The following is a 21491-nucleotide window of genomic DNA, read 5'->3' as shown; positions in this document are numbered from 1 at the left end:
AATTAAATAATTGTATTCCATGAAACACCTCTTGTTGTATGATCTTGATGATATACTTATGTTTGTGATTGTTGTATGTGATTGGGGATCAAATTTCCACGTTTTGGCAAGCTAAATATAGGATCAGGTTGCCACATTCTGGCACAACGATTGGATCGGGTTGCCACGTTCCGGCACAATTATGGGATCGGATTTTCATGTTCTCGCACAATAATGGGATCGAATTTCCACGTTCTGGAAAGCTAACAATTATGGGATTGGATTTTCACATTCTGGCAAGCTAACAGTTTGGGTGCTGGTTCCTTGAGAGGATCATTGAATTGGGCTTCTTGAGAAGACCAATTAATTGCGATGAAATGTGTTTTGTGAAGCATTTTATATTACATATTGGGCGTGTGTGAAATCTTTGATGAACGGGTGTAGGTGGAACTATGTGCATGCATAAGAAGGGGTGGTGACGTGGATATGTTCTATTTGTATACTTTTTAGGCAATAGGGAAAGTTCAAGGTGTTCTTGGGGTGAGTGATGGATAGCGAAAGGTGTTCGTTGGGAAAAGTACCAAAAGAGAGTGGGATAAGGTTAGAGTTGAGGTAACTAAATTATTTGCTTGGTTAGGTAAGGTGATAAGAATTAAGGGCAATACATGATTGACTGGTAGGAAAGGAAGGTGGTAGCATTTGGAAATACTTGATAGGGTTAGCATGTTTAGGCTATGATCTGATGATAAAATTGGAAGTGTTAGTTGTTGGTAAAAGGCTTAGTATTCAAAGCATTGATATAGATAGATGGTGTTCTAAAAGAGGGTAAGGTTGGAGAAGTGATTGATTTAATCCATGAGCTTATTATTTATTTCTTATATTATGAGGTGGGCGTCAGATTGATTGATAATGCCTATCGGTACATGAGGTTGTACTGTTACTACTCTTGCTATGTCTTTTAGCATAGTCGGGATGCAGGATTGGTGATGTTCCATTAGGTGAAGACGAAGAGATTCTCCAGCAGCTTCCATTCTCTTTCCGCATAGTGGGAGTTGTGTCTTTTGGTATGTTGTCCAGATTTTTACTCGTTGTAGCTATTGTGCCTGTTATACTAGATCTTTGGGGTTATTAATTACTTTACAAGTCTTAACTAGTTCGTTAAAAAGAGTTGTTATACATATTTTTATCTCTACTATATATGTGTTTCATTAATTTTTCGCACGTATAAATGTTTGAGGTATAAGGGTTCTCCAACTTAAATGTTAGAGTGGTACCCGCACGGCCCGGTAGGTTGGGTCGTGACAAGTGGCTTATAGATTTCCTTACCTCCTAGCTTATCTGCATTTCATCCAGTGCTTCATGTGTCCATGTTGAAGAAGTATCATGGGGATGTGGATTACATCATAAAATGGGACTAGGTTTCGTTAGACAAGGACCTCTAGTATAAGAGGCCATTTGTAATTCTTGATCACGATATCCCGAAGTTGAGAACCAAGGAAATATTGTCAGTGAAAGTCCAAAGGAAGCATCGTTCGGTTGAGGAAGCTACTTGGGAAACCGAGAAGGACATACGAGAAAAGTATCTCTAGTTGTTCGACGGTTTAGATACTACTCTACCCTTACTTTAGCTAGTTTTTCCTAGTTTGATCACTCGAGGACGAGTGATGAATAATTTGGTATCTATTGTAATGACTTGTTCCTATCGTTATACAAAATCCAATATGGGAAATTTGGTCCAGAAAACTTTTGAGTAGTGACTTGGAATTTCCTCGCTTAGTCTAGATTTGGGTGAAATCTAAGTCAGGTGAGGTTTAAGAAAATATAATAATGAATGAAATAATTAATTATGAATTTGATCGAATGAGTGGATAGCCAAGACGTTAAGAAACTTCTACGACTTTACAGTATCAAATTACGGAATCGAATTAGGGTGTCACATTCCAACACATATATTGGATCGCATGTCACATTTAGACACGTATATTGAATAGTGTTTCACGTTCTGGCATATAATTTGGATCGGGTGTCACGTTTCAAAACACTTACAGTTTGGGTGTGGGTTTTATGAGAGAACCGCTTGTGATTGATGTGTTCTTGTCTACTTGTTATTGATAATATGGAACTGAACATTTCTCTTTAAGTAATAATTGATCGATATATTTTGTATATCTGTGTTTACTGCATTAAAATTTCTTACATTTATTTCACTTATTAGAGTGGTCGTGTAATTCTACCAGTACATTATGGTTTTTTACTGATAGTGGACTTGCTCGTTCTCTTTTTAGTATAAGACATCTTTGCGCGGTACGATAGACCTCAGCTAGAAGATCAATGATCGAGACCGAATCAAGGGTGAGCCAGTTCTTTCATGCTATCATGGGTCCTTCAGCTTAGTTTAGTCAATTTCTTTGGACTCGGGTTGTTTTAGTAATTTTGCTTATGTTATTTTCGGGGTTGTACCCCAATTTCTTAGGCTTGTTGATTAGTAGTTTTTGTACAATGAGTTTCAGTTCTAGGGTTTAACTTCCACATTAGTTTTTAGTTGTTAGATGTAGTTGAACTCCCAGAGTTTATGGGAACTTCATATTTCATTAGTCATTTAAACTTGCTTTTGTATCTCTTAATGTCTTGATTTTTGTTAACTTGGTTAGTTGGGTCATAGTAACTGTTCTCCCACTGGAGGGTTAGTGTGGGTGTCAATCACAACGGTCTGGGTTGTGACAATAAATTAGATTACTAGGCTAACTGAAGTAAAATCTACAAGTGATATGTTTTCACTATTGGTGGAGGAGCAATATCTTGAAAATCACACTAACAAACATGTATAGCTTACTCTACAATGGAGTTTGAGTACATCGCCTTAGACAAGGTAGGTGAAAAAGATGAATAGCTCCGAAATTTCTTAGAATATATTCCATTTTGGCCCAAACCAATGGCTCATATGCATACACTGAGATAGTCAAGCTGCAATAACAAGGGCTGCAAAACGTTATGTATAACGACAAGCCTCGTCACATACCATGAAGACACAACTCTGTTAGAAAACTATTCTTTAGGGATTTATCACAATTAAGTATGTAAAGTCCACGGATAATGTGTTGGGTCCACTTACAAAAAGGCCTAACTAATTGAGGGCGTTGAGAGATCATCAAAGTGAATGAGACTATCACCAAGAACAAGTCATCGTGGCTGTATAGAAGACAGGAGATCCCGTGATATAGGTTCAAGGAGATCAAACAAAGTCATAGATGATTGTTCAACATTATCAAAAATTATTTTATGGTTCATTTTCATGAGAAGACAATGTTCAGTAACCGCGATAAAAGGGATAAAGACTTTTTAATGGTTTCTAAGTTTGATAAGGGAATATCAAATAGTGTATCTACAGGATAATACATTTAGAAACCACATATGCAAGTATTAAATGTTAGTCTCTTCAAGGAGAATTTGGTAAGGCCAGTTTTTTAAGCACTTATTAATCAAGACATGCTTATGGCTGAAACAAACAGAACCAAAAATAGTTCAAAGTTTTATTGTGTGACTTATGTTACCTAGGTATATACCAAATATCGATGGTCTAAAGATATCAAATATACCTATTGACCGAGTATATTCTATATATTTTCACTATAGAGAGTTCAAAGGGTAACTACTATCCACATGCGATTAACCCTTACTTATGAGACACACGAGTTTTTCATGCATACGTTTCAACAATATCCATTACCCATTCATGTGAGGAATTGTTGGGTTTTAGCAAGGTGTAAACAAGAATGAATCAGGAATTGGAAATGTGGGGGAACCAATTTGGAGAGAAAATGAAAGGTCATTTCAAATGGAAAGCCCGCTCCATAAAGCCCATATGATATTTCACTTTAATCTGATTGGACGAAGGGATTCCTGTTCCAATCGCAACTCCTCTATTTTAAAACTATAAATAGGGGTCTCATAATTCAGAAAAAAGAGAACCAAGAATTCTAAACAAGAAGCTAGAGAAAGCTCATGGATCAAAAGTCATAAATTTCTCTACAAGTTCAAGAATTCAAGTGTTCAAGTTCAAGATTTGAAGAAGTCAAGATCAAGTTTAAGAACGATCAAGATCAAGACCAACGAATTCAAGATCAAGCTCCAAGCCCTTGAATTCAACTAGAAAGTCAAGATCAAAATCAAGTCCAAGTTCAAGTCCAAGATCAAGTTCAAGAACAATCAAGATCAAGACCACCGGATTTAAGATCAAGCTTCAAGCCCTTGAATTCAACTAGAAGGTTAAGATCAAGATAAAGTTCAAGTCAAGATCAAGATCAAGTTCAAGAATGATCAAGATCAAGACCACCGGATTCAAGATCAAGCTCCAAGACCTTGAATTCAATTAGACAGTCAAGATCTAAGATAAAGTTCAAGTCAAGATCAAGATCAAGTCTAAGTCAAGTTCAGTCCAAGATCAAGTTCAAGAACGATCAAGATCAAGACCAGCAGATTCAAGATCAAGCTCTAAGCCCTTAAATTAACTAGAAAGTCAAGATCAAGATAAATTTAAAATCAAGATCAAGATCAAGTCTAAGTACAATTCCAAGTTCAAGCCCAAGATCAGTTTAAGAATAATCAAGATCAAGACCACCGGATTCAAGATCAAGCTCCAAGCCTTTGAATTCAACTAGAAAGTCAAGATCAAGATAAAGTTAAAGTCAAGATCAAGATCAAGTCCAAGTCCAAGAAGAAGTCAAGATCAAGTTCAACAACAATCAAGATCAAGATCACCGAATTCAAGATCAAACTCCTAGCCCTTGAATTCAACTAGAAAATCAAGACCAAAATAAAGTTCAAGTCCAAGATCAAGATCAAGTCCAAGTTCATGTTCAAGGCCAAGATCAAGATCAAAATAGAGATCAAGATAAATCCCAAGATCAAGATCAAGCTTTAAATCCCTTGAAATTATATTTGAAAAGGCGAATTTAGAGGAATCATAGAGATTGTAACACTCACACTTGAAATAATAATCGATTGTTGCTATAATCTTTCGTTTTTGATTATTGTTTTCTCGACGTGAATTTTATTGTCTACAAATCTTGGCACGCCCAGCGGGACCAAATCTGCCCTTCATCTCTTATCTCTTAAATCAAGTCTGAAAATCTGAAGCTACAAAGGTGGAAGAATGAGTACTTCAAGCCTCGTCTTTGAGTTTCAGCAAGTCTACACTCCGTCAAGCCTTGAAGCAGGGGGCATTTGTAGACATTGAAATTTTGTGGACTTTACAAGATGCGTTCAATTTGAGTTGGGACCCTAAAAATTGTGTTCAATTCAAATTAGGATTCTCGGAGGCTACTTAACCCTAAACCTATTTTATACCTATATAAAGGGTACTAATTCTCTTAAAAGGCATCTCGGAAATTCCATAAAGAGATCAAGATCTCGAACACTCTTCAAATTGATGGATTATTCACATAGAGAGGTCAAATCGAAATTATCCTAGTTCGAGAAATACGCCACTAACGGCCCTCGAATCATGGATAAATCCTAGGAGAGTAGAATAAAGGGATCAAAGAATTGTACCCGCTATCTTAATCAATAAAATTAAGTTTCTTCAGATTTTATTTGTGTGGTTTGTTTATTTTTCATATGTTAAAAATTTGTTGCAAACAAAATTGAAATTTTGTGGAACTCTATAAGATGAATTCAATTCGTGGTGGAACTCTACAAATTGTGTTTAACTCAAATTAGAATTCTTGGAGGCTACTCAACCCTAAACCCTAATTTATGTCTATATAAAGGGTACTAAATTCTCTTAAAAGGCATATCAGAAATTCCATAAAGAGATCAAGATCTCGAATAATCCACAAATTGATGGATTATTCATAAAGAGAGGTCAAATCTAAATCATCTTAGTTCAATAAATACACCACTAACGGCCCTCGGATCATGGATAAATCGTAGCAGAGTAGAATCAAGGGATCAACAGAATTATACCCGCTATCTTGATGAATAAAATCATGTTTCTTCATATTTTATTTGTGTGGTTTATTTATTTTTCATATGTTTAATATTTCTTGCAAACAAAATTGGCACGCCCAGTGGGACCAAATCTGCCCTTCATCTCTTCTCTCTTAAATAAAATCTGAAAATCTGAAGCTGCAAAGGTGGAAGATGACTACTTCAAACACCGTCTTTGAGTTTCATCAAGTCTACACTCCGACAAGTCTTTAAGCAGGGGGCATTTGTAGACATTGAAATTTTTTGGAACTCTACAAGATGCATTCAATTCGAGGTGGGACTCTACTAATTGTGTTCAACTCAAATTAGAATTTTTGGAAGCTACTCAACCCTAAACCCTAGTTTATGCCTATATAAAGGGTACTAAATTCTCTTAAAAGACATCTTGGAAATTTCATAAAGAGATCAAGATCTCAAATAATCCACAAATTGATGGATTATTCATAAAGAGAGGTCAAATCTAAATCATCTTAGTTCGAAAAATATGCCACTAACGGCCCTCGAATCATGGATAATTCCTAAGAGAGTAGAATCAAGGGATCAATAGAAATGTACACGCTATCTTGATGAATAAAATCATGTTTCTTCAGATTTTATTTATGTGGTTTTATTTATTTTCCATATGTTTAAAATTTGTTTCAAACAACTTCATTTAGATTTTAAAGGATTAAGAAAAATGTGTCCCATCATGCCGTCATCGCTCGCTCAACTTCGCCTTTGGCTTTGGATTTTGATTTGGATAATGATTGGTTGATAATATTTTTAGGCAAAATTTATTAAATCAATCTCATTGATTAATTTTCTTTTTCTTATAAATTATCTAAGAGAATTAGTTTCGCGTAACAGAATTGTTTTAAAATTCACGTGCAATGGTAAAGTCGTTCTAAAGGGACCTGTTCCTTTCTAATAGACTTATTTTTACTAAAAGACCCAACGTTCTGGAAAGACATGTCTGAAAGATGCGCTCACACCATTGTACGAACAGACGTGTTTGTTGTTGCAATTGTCTATAAATTGAGAGATTTTTCTTGATTTTCAAACACTGAAAAATTCTTCAAATCAAATTGTAGATCGAGTGAGTCTGTGATTGCTCTCGTTGTTGTTCTTAATTTCGCGGTGATTATTGAAGTTTGAAGTACCACTACTTTTCTAATAGTTAATTAGTTTTATCTTGGGAGGAATTAATCTACAACCTCAAATTACTTGATGCGATTAAATATATATTAAGGAAATACAGTGGATCTGGACTCCGTCTATTTATTTTCAGCCTGCTTCATCTTTTTCTATTACTGTTTTTCCAAACCTGAATACTTGAGATAACAAGAATAGTGGGTCTTATCCCATCTTGCGACGAATAGGCGAGTTCCTATGAGATGGAGTTTCCTCTAGAGTTAGAGGCAATACAACTTATCATGTTTCTATGTCATGAAAGTGTATCGAAGAACCAACACGTATAGTGCCAACAACAGAAGTTCAAATTTTAGAGGAGCTATCTTATGAAAAAAGTCCCTATTGCCATAGTAGACTTCTAAATAAGAAGCAATTGAGAAATAAGGATATAGCTTCAGTAATAGTTTTGCGGCAGAATCGTAATGTAGAAGAGATGATGTGGGGAGCTGAAGAGGAAATGAAATCTAGATACCTTCACCTAAACAGTCATTCAGATTATTTTCATAACAGATACCATATTTGAGTGATTGAGGTATGTTACTTGGTGTTATGTGAGCTCTTGTATTGTTTTATATAATTCCATATATGTTATTGTCATCCGAGGGAAAATGTTCCTGGCCTTGAAACAAAAATTTCCATTGACGGCATATAAGGAAGTTTTGATTTAATAATATTTATGGCCTGAATTGGAATGAGATTATCTCACAACATATAAGGAGTTAGAGGACCTATTATCTATCAAATTGAAGGTCTACGAGTCTAGTTTCCAATGCACTAAACCATTTAGCAATTCGACATCAAAGTAAAAAGTATAATGACCATTTTACTGCAGATTGTTTGGGAAAAACGGATCTTTTTGCATAGAGGATCATGATTTGGCTAATTGTGTATGATAATTACGGATACTTTTGATCTGGACAAGGTACTTTCTTATATGCAGTTGCAAAATATTCCTTATTTTAGTAAAAGGATTAAGGCTTAGTATTACCAGAATCCACATTTGAGTGCCCTTAAAGACATAGTAAAACAAGGTGATGCTTCAAAAGTTTTCATTCGAGATCAATGCTGGAATTCTGCAATTAAATACTCAAAATTGTGTGCCTAATGTGGGTGATATGAGGATATATATGCTCATTTTTGGGTATTCTATCCATTCTGGCACAAAGATGTACCAAGATTTGAATCAATACTATTAGTGGAGGAATAAGAAGAAACACATAGTTGGACATGTTTAATGATGCGTAACAAGTCAAGTATGAACATCAAAAGTTGAATGGTTTGATGAAAAATATGTAGGAAATATGGAAGGAAAAATAATATCTTCAGAGAATGCTCAAGTTTATTATAGGCTACTTAAGGCCACTTGAGATGATTACAATCATCAACTACATAACTCTTTATACTACTCAAAATAGAAAACAAAAAGTCTTGCACAAATAACTAACTACATGTATCACAATTTACTAGATACATGTACTACGAAATTCTAAAAAGACTTCTTGAAAAACTAACAGAAAATTTTGGAAGACTAAACATTAATGCATTAATTCCAACACTCCCCCTTAATGCATTTGCTTCATAAATCCAATACGTTCTTGAAGATAGCAAAAATTTTCTCTAGGAACTGCTTTAGTGAAGATGTCAGCAAGTTGTTCTGACAATAATGCAACTGAATTTCGCCTTCGTCTTGTGCTTCTCGGATAAAATGATACTTGATGGAAATATACTTTGATCTTTCATGGCTGACTAGATTCTTGGAAATTGCAATTGCTGATTTGTTATCACAATACAGAACAGTCCTTTTTTTTTGTTTTTCACCAATGTCTTCAAATATTCTCCTAAGCCAAATAGCTTGAGAAGTAGCTTTGGATGCTGAAACATATTCTGCTTCGGCAGTGAATTGAGCAACAACACTTTGCAATTTTTGATAACCAAGAACAAATACATGATCCAAATAAGAAAGCATAACCAAAAGTACTCTTCATGTCATCTATACTTCCAGCCCAATTGCTATCAGAATAACAAATTAAGTTCAAATCTCCAACAAATTTGTACATTATCCCATAATACATTGTTCCTTGCAAGTAGCGTAGAACACGCTTTGCAGCTCCAAAATGCACTTTGGCTCGGTTCTTGCATGAATCTGGATAATAAACTAGCAGCAAACATAATATCTGGCCTTGTCGAAGTAAGATATAACAAACTTCCAATCAAACTCCTATAAAGTGAGCTATTAACTTTCTTTTCACCATCATCTTTTCTAAACTTCTCATTTGCTGCTAATGGTATGGCCACAGACCTGCAATCCATCATTTTGAAATATTGAAGAATACTTTTAGTATACTTCTTTTGAGAAATGAAAATTCCTTCTTTAACTTGAGAAACTTCGATGCCCAAGAAATAATTTAGCAACCCAAGGTCACTCATTTCATAAGCTTGCATCATATCTTGTTTGAAATTTTGCATCATCTTTACATCATTTCCTGTAAAGAGTAAATCATCCACATAGAGACAAACAATGATAATGCTGTCATGTTCTTTCTTCACATACAAAGTGGCTTCACTTTTACTTCTCTAAAAATTATTTTTCAGAAAGTATGTATCAGTTTCATTGTACCAGGCTCTTGGAGCTTGCTTCAGCCTGTAAAGAGCTTTTTTAGCCTATACAACTTTTCTTCTCCCCCTTGAAAAAAAATCCTTGAGGTTGCTCAACATGAATCTCTTCATCAAGTTTTTCATTCAGAAATGTTGATTTAACATCAAGTTGAAATATCTTTCATTTCTTTTATGCAGCAACACCAATTACAGTTCTAATTGTCTCAAGACGAGCAACTGGAGAGAAATTTTTTCATAAAAATCAATACCTGGTTTTTGCGTGAAGCCTCTTGCAACCAACCTTACTTTTTGCTTTTGAATATCTCCTTCCTGATTGAGTTTGATTTTGTAAATCCATTTTAGACTTACAACTTCTCTTTCTCTAAGAATAGCCACAAGCTCCCAAGTATTATTTTTTTCAATCATTCGAATTTCTTCTTCCATGGCTTTCTTCCAAACATCATGCTTTTATTGCTTCTTCATAATTTTCTGGTTCAACACCAGCAAAATTACATCTTTGATAAATGTCACTCAACATTTTTGTTCCTCTTGGAGGCGGTTCTTCATCATCTGAATCTGGGATTTCTCCCCCTTGAGAGACATCTTCATCTTTCTCATCCTCTTCTTGATTTTAAGATATGATAGCAGTATTCTCTATCTTTCTATCCTCCCAATTTCATGTTGTTTTTCATCAAAAAATGACATCACTACTAACAGTAAGTTTGTTAGTTTTGACATCGAGAAGCCTATATCCTTTTGTAACATCACTATAACTAAGAAAGACACATTTTTAAATTTTTTTCATCCAATTTTGTTCTTTTCTCAGCAGGTACATGAGCATAACAAATACACCCAAAAATTTTGATGACTTATAGAAGGTTTAATTCCACTCCAAGCTTCAACTGGTGTCTTGTCCTTTAGTGCCTTTGTTGGACACCTGTTAAGGATGTGAACTGTTGTATGCACTGCTTCTGCCCAAAAATATTTTGGCAGCCCTTTCTCATTCATCATAGTCTTGTCCATTTCAACAATTGTTCTATTTCTTCTTTCAGATACACCATTTTGTTGAGGAGTATACCCTGCTGTAAGTTGCTTCCGAATGCTTTTATTTTTGCAATATTCTTCAAATTCTCGACTTGTATACTCACCTCCTCGATCACTGCGAATGGTTTTGATGCTGCAATATTTTTGCTTCTCAACAAGGGCTTTAAATTTCTTGAAGCAAATGCTTCTGACTTTTGTTTCAAGAAATAAATCCAAGTCTTTCTTGATAAAACATCAATAAAGATTAGAAAATACCTTTGACTTCCAAGAGATGGAGTATTAATTGGTCCACTAATGTCGGTATGAATTAGTTCCAAAAGTACACTTGCTCTCTAAGACACCCCTTTTGGAAAAGACTTCCTGTGTTGCTTTCCCATTATACAACTTTCAAATGTATCCACCTCAGTATGTATTTCAGGAACGCCTTGCACCATATCCTTTTGCTTGAGAAGCTTTAAACCATGAAAATTCAAGTGACAAAATCTTTTATGACAAAGCCATGAATCATCTATAATTTCATTTTTAATGCATTGTAATGAAATTGCAAAGGGGAGTTTCTTTTTATCATCTTTACTTCAACAATGACTTGATTTGGCTCAATTTTATCATAAATTTCGCAATAATTATCTATAAACACAAGAGAATAACCATTTTCCATGAGTTGACCAACACTAAGCAAATTTTTTTCTAAGTCAGGAACATAAAGAACATCATGAATTTGCTTAACGCTTCCTTTCATGTCGATCGAAATAGTACCTTTACCTTTCGCATCAACTAAGGCTAAGTTCCCCATCTTCACTTTAGTAGTGATGCTATTATTAATTGAGAGAAAAGTCTTTTCATCTCCAGTCATGTGATTAATACAACCACTATCAACATACCATTCATTGCTTTTTGTTGAAGCATCAGATTTAGAAGGAAAGAAAAGGTTTTCTTCCCTTTCTTCCTCCTGTTTTTCACAAAAATTTGCTTACTCCCGTTTCTTGTGCGAGCAATCCTTTTCAACATGGCCAAACTTTTTACAAAAGTTACATTGGGGCTTGCCTTTGTGCCAACATTTTTCTGCATTGTGATTAGTCTTTTTGCAAACTTTACAAAAAAGAGTAGAACTTTTCTCACCTTATTCTTCAACCTTCTTGGAAGAACCATCATGATCCTTCTTCTTTTTTGGTTTGTGATTCTTCTTCTGATGATTTTTTTAGAAATTTTGAGAATTCTCTTTTGTTTTAGATTGGAAAGTCGTCTCTTTGGGTTGATCTTCACGAAAAAATCTTCGTTTCTCGTGTGCACGAAATGATCCAACTAGCTCTTTGATGGAAAGCTTAGAAAGATTTTTCGTCTCCTCAGTGATAGCAACGATGTACTCATACTTTTTTGTGACACTAATTAGAATCTTTTCCACAACTTGTTGGTCAAAAATTTTATCAATATGATTTCTCATTTCATTAACAATATTCATGACTCTTGTGCAATATTCATCAATTTTTTCAGATTTTATCATCTTCAAATTTTGAAACTCTCTTCTAAGAGTTTGAAGATTTATAGTGCATACCTTTTATTCACCATACACCTCAGTTTTCAGAAAATCCCAAGCTTCCTTTGCAGTCTCACAAGTAGCAATTTTTGCAAATATGCTCTTGAGACTCCAATTTGGATTTTGCTCAAGGCTTCTGCATCTTGACGATACTTAGCCTCAAGATTTTTCATCTCTATTGCTGTAAGATCACCATCGTTGCCTGACTCTTCAAAACCATTTGCAACAATAGTCCACAAACCTTCAGCTTTCAGATGTGTTCTCATTCTTATCTTCCAGTATTCAAAATCAGTTCCATCAAAAAATGGAGTAAGAACAACTGAAGAATCAGCACCTTTATTTGTTTTGGATGCCATATTTTTTTCTTCACCTAACCCCAAATTAAGAACGAAAACCTGCTCTGATACCAATTTGTAGGAATTATGGAAGGAAAAATAATATCTTTAGAGAATGCTCAAGTTTATTATAGGCTACTTAAGGCCACTTGAGATGATTACAATCATCAACTACATAACTATTTATACAACTCAAAATAGAAGAAAAAAAAGTCTTGCACAAATAACTAAATACATGTATCACAATTTATTAGATACATGTACTACGAAATTCTAAAAAGACTTTTTGAAAAACTAAGAGACAATTTTGAGAAGACTAATTATTTATGCATTAATTCCAACAAAATATGGTTATACTGGTCTGAAAATGTGAAAGAATCACTATCGATTTTGTGATTAACGTGCTTAATACGTGCTTTGAGGTAGTTTGACGCAATTTAGGTCATTGTAGATAGATTGACTAAGTCTGTGCACGTTCTACCAGTTCGAAAGACCAACAATTCTAAAAGGATTATTGCACATGTTTACATTCGATAGATAGTTTAATTACATGGGATATCTATTTCTATAATTTCAAATTGAAAAACATAGTTCATAGCTCACTTATCGAAATTTGTGCAAGGGTTTGAGTACTCATGTATACCTTAGCGCAACTTTTCACCCACAGACTGACATTTTGTTCGAGTAGACTTTTCAAATCGCGGAGTATATTCTTGGTCAATGGTTGAGTACTTGCCTTTAGTCGTATTTCCTTACAAACAACTACTAGCCTAGTATCCAGATGACCCTATGTGAAGTTTTACATGCTAGACTGTAGGCTATTTTGATTTTGATGATAAGAAGCTATTTGGTCTATAGATTTGGTACAACAAGCCTTCGAAAAGTTCAAGGTGATGCACAGTATATCGACTTAGGATGACCTAAGACAAAAAGTTCTTGAATTGAAGTTTAGGATAATGAGAAACACATTGAACATGAAGTTTGAAAAGTAGGGAAGTTAATTGTGAGGTTTATCACCCCATATAAGGATTTGAAAAGACTCGAGACAGTCGTGTCTATCCTAGAAATCGTGGTGATACATTGGGTACTTCATGTATGCAGGTTATGAAACAACCATGGAGAAGTGGTGGTAGGTAAGGAGAAGTGGTAGGGGTGGGGGTTGAACGGTAGCCATGCCTAGAAGTATCTGTCGTTTTTTATATCTTAAAACATGTATCATACAGGAAAGGGTTCAATTAGATGAGGTGTTAACTCTTTCAACTAGTGAAAGATGTGGAGATTCTCATGTTAGTCATGCAGATTTTTAAATGCTAGTCGTCAATCTTTTTTGCCTTTTGTTGTTTAGTCTGGAGCTTATATAGTTGTAATTTCATCAAAGTGTTGCTTAGGTAGACAGAAACATAAGAACAGACAGAAACACAAGAATTGAGAAACAGGCGAACACAGTTCAATATCTGCAAAATTAGATACTTCTATCGATTATAAGAAAATGCAAACGAGATTTGTCGCTTGAACACAGTTCAATATCCGCAAAATGAGATACTTCTATTGATTATAAGAAAATGCAAACGAGATTTGCGCTTAAAAAAATGTCTACAAGTATGTGTCACTTTTTATTGCTTAAAAAATATTATCTAAAAAATTTGAGATATAAAAATCAGAATTCAAAATATACAAATCTTTCTTATTAACTCCTGTCCGTGTTCCATAATCCTCAAGTCCCGGAACATTGATGTAGGAATAATTGAGTTTTGATTCAATCTCATTATTTACAAATCTATCTGAATGGACTGCACCATTTGTTTGAGAGTTCAGTATATTCATTTGTTAATTGTAGTTGTAATAATCCGAGTGCTCCTCATTCTTCAACTTGTTTACGTCAGATATTTCATTTAAGAAAGATTGGAACATGTAATTTTCATCGATATTCTCATTTAAATAAAATGTATACAATATATTTGTTGTTTCATATGTAATGTCTTCCATTAAAAACTGCTCCACGGATTCTAGATAACTACACGCATTTGCACTCAGATGACCTGAAATATGATGGTTGTTCTCGCAATGTATTTGATGAGCAATCATAGTCCTGTGGCTTAATGGCAGAACAAGGCAACAATACTTGATCAACAAAGTCATATCTCTCCTTCGGTCTCGAAACATCCTTGTGAAACATGTTGTCATTTGACTTCACTTTTGTTCTCTTGGCGTAATATGCACAAACTATTTGACCCTTCATTCGTGTGTTTCAATCCTCTATGTTTGCACGACTTCATTCTCCGAGGGTGTCTCAACTTTAACATAAGAACCTGTAGGCTCGAGAATTGACTTTGAATCAATTGTCGTTCTGCAATTAAAACCTCTCATATCGTCTAGGGGCATTCATGATATGCCTTTGAATCTTCATCAGCTCTAACAAAACATAAATTCCTTTTGCCAAGATAAAAGGATTCTTTTCATCTTTTTGTAAATGAGGTTCAATTATTGAATCTTCAACAGATGATTCCAATGAAGTCATTGTTGGGTTATGGCCTTTTTCCCTTCCTATGTGGATAAATAAAAGCCCAATTTGGACCAACCCATTTTTGCCAATAGGCCCATTCTTGTGAGGCAAATTTAAGCCTATTTAGGTATTATTTTCATATACACAGACAGTTTTTTCAGCAGCCAAAAAGAAAGAAAGAGAGCAGTTTTCGCAGTCAAAATTCAGCCCTAACAGCCAACTTCAAATTGCGATTCCCGCTTCGTTTCTTGTCCGATTGAGCTGATTTTTGGACAGCATATTATCTTCATCTCAATCTTTGATTAGGAACTGACAGAGTTGGATTTGGTGGCCTGCAGCTTCAGTTTTTCTGTCGTGAACAGTAGTTGCGAAATTGGTGATTTTGCTCCTTTATTTCTCTAGATTTGGTGCAATCTTATTTTGTTGTTGCTCGTTGTTTGGCACTTGTTTTGTGGCCAATTTTGGAGAACAATATTGTAACTCTTGGTGATTATAGTGGAGCTTTTGGTCCCGTGGTTTTTTACTCTTCACATCGAAGGGTTTTCCACGTAAATCTTGGTGTCTTGTGTGATTGGTTTATTATTGCCTTGTTATATTTGTTTGGTTGAATTACTTGCTGCCTTACTATCATATTGCTTGTGGTTGTTTGTCTTCTCTTGGTTAAAATCGAGAAGGGAAAGTATAGACTTGGGTATTCTTCCGCTGTTATCCTGTCAGGCATTCTTTGTTAGTGCCTTGTCTTTCCCAACAAAGTGGTATCAGAGCATTGGTTATTGTTGATTGTCGTTTTGAATGATGGAGGCAAATATGAGCAAAATGGTGTGTTTAAATGGTAGTAACTATCATATTTGGAAAGGCAAGATGAAAGATCTTCTATTTGTCAAGAAGATGCATTTACCTGTGTTTGCTTCTAATAAGCCTCAGTCTTTGAATGATGAAGAATGGGAATTTGAGCATCTGCAGGTTTGTGGCTATATTAGACAATGGGTTGAAGATAATGTTAGAAATCATATTGTGAATGAGACACATGCCAAAAGTTTGTGGGACAAGCTCGAGACACTTTATGCTTCGAAGACTGGCAACAACAAGTTGTTCCTATTGAAACAATTAATGAATATCAGGTATAAAGAGGGCACTCCTATTTCTGATCATATTAATGATTTTCAGGGTGTTCTTGACCAGCTGTCCGGAATGGGTGTAAAGTTTGATGATGAGATACAGGGACTTTGGCTTCTTAATACTCTGCCAGACTCTTGGGAAACTCTTCGAGTTTCTTTGACTAATTCTGCTCCCAGTGGTGTTGTAACCATGGAATATACTAAGAGTGGTGTCTTGAATGAAGAAATGAGAAGAAGATCTCAAGCCTCATCTTCTTCAGCTTCACACTCCGATGTTTTGGTTACTGAAGATAGGGGGAGAAACAAGTCCAGAGGTCAGAATGATAGAGGTAAAAGTAGAAGCAAGTCAAAGTCTAAATACAAGAATATTACATGTGACTATTGCCACAAGAATGGGCATATCATGAAATATTGTTACAAGCACAAGAGAGATATGAGACAACAAAAGAGAGAAGGCGATAATGAAAATCGTGTTGCTGTTGTTGCTAATGATGATCTTCTTGTTTCTTGTGATGCAAATGCCATTAATCTTGTTCGTGATGAGTCTAGCTGGTTTGTGGATTCTGGTGCTACTTCTCATGTCACGCCAAAGAAGGAATTATTTTCTTCTTATACTCCAGGTAATTTTGGAACGTTGAAAATGGGCAATAATCATGAAGTTGAAGTTATTGGCATTGGGACAGTTTGTTTGGAAAGTAACAATGGTTCCAAACTAGTTCTCAATAATGTCAAGCATGCTCCAGATGTTCGCTTGAATTTGATTTCTGTGGGATATCTTGATGATGAGGGTTATGTTAATACACTTGGTGTTGGCCAGTGGAAGCTTACTAGAGGTTTGATGGTTGTGGCCCGTGGTGACAAGTTGTCTAACTTGTATGTATTTCAGGGCTCCATGTCCAGAGACTCGGTAAATTTGGTGGAGAATGATACTTCATCAGAGTTATGGCATAGAAGGCTGAGTCATATGAGCGAGAAGGGGATTGATAGTTTGGCTAAGAAAAATTTGCTTTCTGGAGTGAAACAAGCAAAGTTGAAGAAATGTGTTCATTGCTTAGCCGGTAAACAGAAAAGAGTTTCTTTTCAGAGTCATCCGCCTTCAAGAAAGCTTGATTTGCTGGAGTTGGTACATTCTGATTTGTGTGGTCCTTTTAAGGTAAGATCTCATGGTGGTGCACTTTACTTTGTGACTTTTATTGATGATCATTCTCGCAAACTCTGGGTATTTCCTTTGAAGTCCAAGGATCAAGTACTTGATGTGTTCAAGAGTTTTCAGGCCTTGGTTGAAAGACAAACAGGGAAGACATTGAAATGCATCCGCTCAGATAATGGTGGTGAGTATATTGGTCCTTTTGATAGATATTGCAGAGAGCAGGGTATTAGGCATCAGAAAACTCCTCCAAAGACTCCTCAGTTAAATGGTTTAGCAGAGAGGATGAACAGAACTCTAGTTGAGAGGGTTAGATGTATGCTTTCAGATGCTAAGCTGTCAGATTCCTTTTGGGCAGAAGCACTTAATACTGCTGCTTATGTTATCAATTTATCTCCTGCTGTTGCTTTAGATGGTGATGTCCCTGACAGAGTTTGGACTGGTAAGAATGTTTCTTATGATCATCTTAGAGTCTTTGGGTGTAAAGCCTTTGTACATGTTCCTAAGGATGAAAGGTCAAAGTTGGATGTTAAAACTAGGCAGTGTATCTTCATTGGTTATGGTCAAGATGAATTTGGCTATCGTTTCTATGATCCTGTTGAGAAGAAACTTGTTAGAAGCCGTGATGTTGTGTTCTTTGAAGACCAAACAATTGAAGATTTTGACAAAGCTGACAAGGCTGATTTTCAGAGTAGTGAGAGCTTAGTTGATGTTGATCCAGTTCCTTTGACTATTGCACCGGAAGAAAATCTTCATAATGATGAAAATCAAGTTGATAATGAAGATGGTGATCATGTTCAGAATGACCGGCATGATGTTGTTGATGCTCCAGTGCAAGATGATGTGGTTGTCCAACAACCAATTATAGATGCTCCAGAGAGTTCTCTCAAGCGATCTAGTAGAGAGAGAATTCCTTCATCACGTTATTCTCCCAATGAGTATGTACTCTTGACTGATGGGGGAGAACCTGAGAGTCTTGATGAGGCCATGGAAAGTGAAGAAAAAGAAAGGTGGTTTGATGCTATGGAAGATGAGATTAAATCCTTGCATGATAATCATACCTTTGATTTGGTTAAGTTACCTAAAGACAGAAAAGCTTTGAAAAACAGGTGGGTTTTTCGGGTGAAACATGAAGATGGTAATCCAGTTCCACGGTACAAAGCTAGATTAGTTGTCAAGGGATTTAATCAGAAAAGGGGAGTTGATTTTGATGAGATATTCTCTCCAGTTGTGAAGATGTCATCCATTCGTGTGGTTCTAGGCTTGGCTGCAAGTCTAGATTTAGAGGTTGAGCAAATGGATGTTAAAACTGCTTTCCTCCATGGTGACTTAGATGAAGAAATTTATATGGAGCAACCGGAAGGTTTTGAAGTCAAGGGTAAAGAGAATTATGTTTGCAAATTGAAGAAGAGCTTGTATGGTTTGAAACAAGCTCCCAGGCAGTGGTACAGGAAGTTTGGTTCTTTTATGAGTCAGCAGGGCTTCAAGAAGACTTCTTCAGACCATTGTGTTTTTGTGCAAAAGTTCTCTGATGGTGACTTTATTATTGTGTTGCTTTATGTTGATGACATGCTTGTTGTTGGTCATAATACTTGCAGGATTCAGAAGTTGAAGCAAGAGTTGAGTAAGTCTTTTGCTATGAAAGACTTAGGACCAGCAAGGCAGATTCTTGGCATGCAGATTGTCCGTGATAGAAAGGCCAAGAAATTGGTATTATCACAAGAGAAGTACATTCAGAAAGTACTTCGCAGATTCAGCATGGACAAAGCTAAGGTTGTCAGTACACCTTTAGCTATGCACTTCAAATTGAGCACGAAACAGTGTCCTTCTAGTGATGATGAGAAGGAAGATATGAAGAAAGTTCCTTATGCTTCAGCTGTTGGTAGTTTGATGTATGCGATGGTTTGTACAAGACCGGATATTGCTCACGCTGTTGGAGTTGTTAGCCGTTTTCTTTCTAATCCGGGAAGAGAACATTGGAATGCTGTGAAGTGGGTTATGAGATATCTCTGTGGCACTTCTAGTCTGAGTTTGTGTTTTGGTACAGGGAAGCCTATTCTTTGTGGTTATACTGATTCAGACATGGCTGGTGATGTTGATACTCGCAAGTCTACTTCAGGGTACTTGGTTACTTTTGCAGGGGGAGCTGTGTCTTGGCAATCTAGGTTGCAAAAATGTGTTGCTCTATCTACTACAGAAGCTGAGCTTATTGCTGTCGTTGAAGCTTGTAAAGAATTGCTTTGGATGAAGAGATTCTTGGGGGAACTTGGTTGTGCTCAAGAGAGGTATGTGCTTTATTGTGACAGTCAAAGTGCTATACATCTTGGCAAGAATTCTACGTTCCATGGTCGGTCTAAACACATTGATGTGAGATACCATTGGATTCGAGATGTGTTGGATTCTAAGTTGCTTGAGCTTGAAAAGATTCATACAAATGACAATGGTTCCGATATGATGACTAAAGCTTTGCCAAGAGGGAAGTTTGAAGATTGTTGCATGGTCGCCGGGATGGCGGTCTCCTCCACATAGTCGTGAGGGGGAGAATTGTTGGGTTATGGGCCTTTTTCCCTTCCTATGTGGATAAATAAAAGCCCAATTTGGACCAACCCATTTTTGCCCATAGGCCCATTCTTATGAGGCAAATATAAGCCTATTTAGGTCTTATTTTCATATACACAGAGAGTTTTTTCAGCAGCCAAAAAGAGAGAAAGAGAGCAGTTTTCGCAGTCAAAATTCAGCCCTAACAGCCAACTTCAAATTGCGATTCCCGCTTCGTTTCTTGTCCGATTGAGCTGATTTTTGGACAGCATATTATCTTCATCTCAATCTTTGATTAGGAACTGACAGAGTTGGATTTGGTGGCCTGCAGCTTCAGTTTTGCTGTCGTGAACAGTAGCTGCGAAATTGGTGATTTTGCTCCTTTAATTCTCTAGATTTGGTGCAATCTTATTTTGTTGTTGCTCGTTGTTTGGCACTTGTTTTGTGGCCAATTTTGGAGAACAATATTGTAACTCTTGGTGATTATAGTGGAGCTTTTGGTCCCGTGGTTTTTTACTCTTCACATCGAAGGGTTTTCCACGTAAATTTTGGTGTCTTGTGTGATTGGTTTATTATTGCCTTGTTATATTTGTTTGGTTGAATTACTTGCTGCCTTACTATCATATTGCTTGTGGTTGTTTGTCTTCTCTTGGTTCAAATCGAGAAAGGGAAAGTAGACTTGGGTATTATTCCGCTATTATCCTGTCGGGCATTTTTGTTAGTGCCTTGTCTTTCCCAACCGTCATTTGCCTCAACGAGCCATTAGTCAATCGAGCATTTTGTACACAATAATCAGGAAAGTTAAGTACAGCATCGTGGCCATACATAGCTTTAGCAGCCTCGTCATAGGCATGAACAGCTTCAATATCTGTAGAAAAAGTACCAAACCAAAGTTTCTTGCCATTACTTAGATGTCCATTGGTATATAATAAACAGGTTCTTTGATTTCAGGTCCTTTGGCTAACACCTTTGTATTTACAATTTAAATTTTCAGGTCCACCTTTACCTTTCATACAACCTCTACTATACCCTTTGACGGGAACTCTCTTTTTTCTTTTCTTCAATACACCATCTAGAGTAGCATCACGCTTGTGCTTATGATTCTTCCACATCGACAAAATGTCCTTAACAGAAGCTGATCCATTGCGCCTTCTTCTTATTTTCCTGTTTCCACAAGTCATTATATATACATATAACAAGTAAAAGATTAGGTTCTTCCTCCTTGCATCTATTAGTTATTTCTACAAGAAACGAGGGAACCAATTCCTAATTGAAAAGAGTCACCAAAAGCTAACGTTTTCTGCCAATGGCCTTTCTAGTAGATTCTTACATGGTTTCCTATAAAGATTTGAACTTTAGGCCAAATTGGAGTAAGTAACCAATTCCTTATAAAACTTTGATAAGCACAGATTGTCATTCAGAAAGTCCGTCTTCTAGCTATAGAATAGAGATATTAAATCCAGGAAAAAACTAAATATAAATACAAGATAGTATATTCTTATCCATTTTTGGTATAATATTATAGCAATAATTTTGTTTG

The 21491-nt window shown here is 35.9% G+C and overlaps 1 protein-coding gene across 1 annotated transcript; it reads right to left on the bottom strand.

Annotated features, from left to right (window-relative positions):
* Nucleotides 1-20637: 20637 nt before the first annotated feature.
* Nucleotides 20638-21374, bottom strand: LOC107029981. The gene is made up of 2 exons (XM_015231405.2): nt 20958-21374; nt 20638-20819 (listed from the first exon to the last, which is right to left on the bottom strand). Exons 1-2 carry the CDS (start codon nt 21130-21132, stop codon nt 20638-20640), a joined length of 357 nt encoding a protein of 118 aa, XP_015086891.2. The 5' UTR covers nt 21133-21374.
* Between the last annotated feature and the right edge of the window lie 117 nt (nt 21375-21491).

This window comes from Solanum pennellii, chromosome 9, assembly GCF_001406875.1.
Source record: "Solanum pennellii chromosome 9, SPENNV200".
NCBI lineage: Eukaryota > Viridiplantae > Streptophyta > Magnoliopsida > Solanales > Solanaceae > Solanum > Solanum pennellii.
The sequence above is the reverse complement of the archived record's forward strand: the minus strand, read 5'-3'. Positions and strand labels throughout refer to the sequence as shown.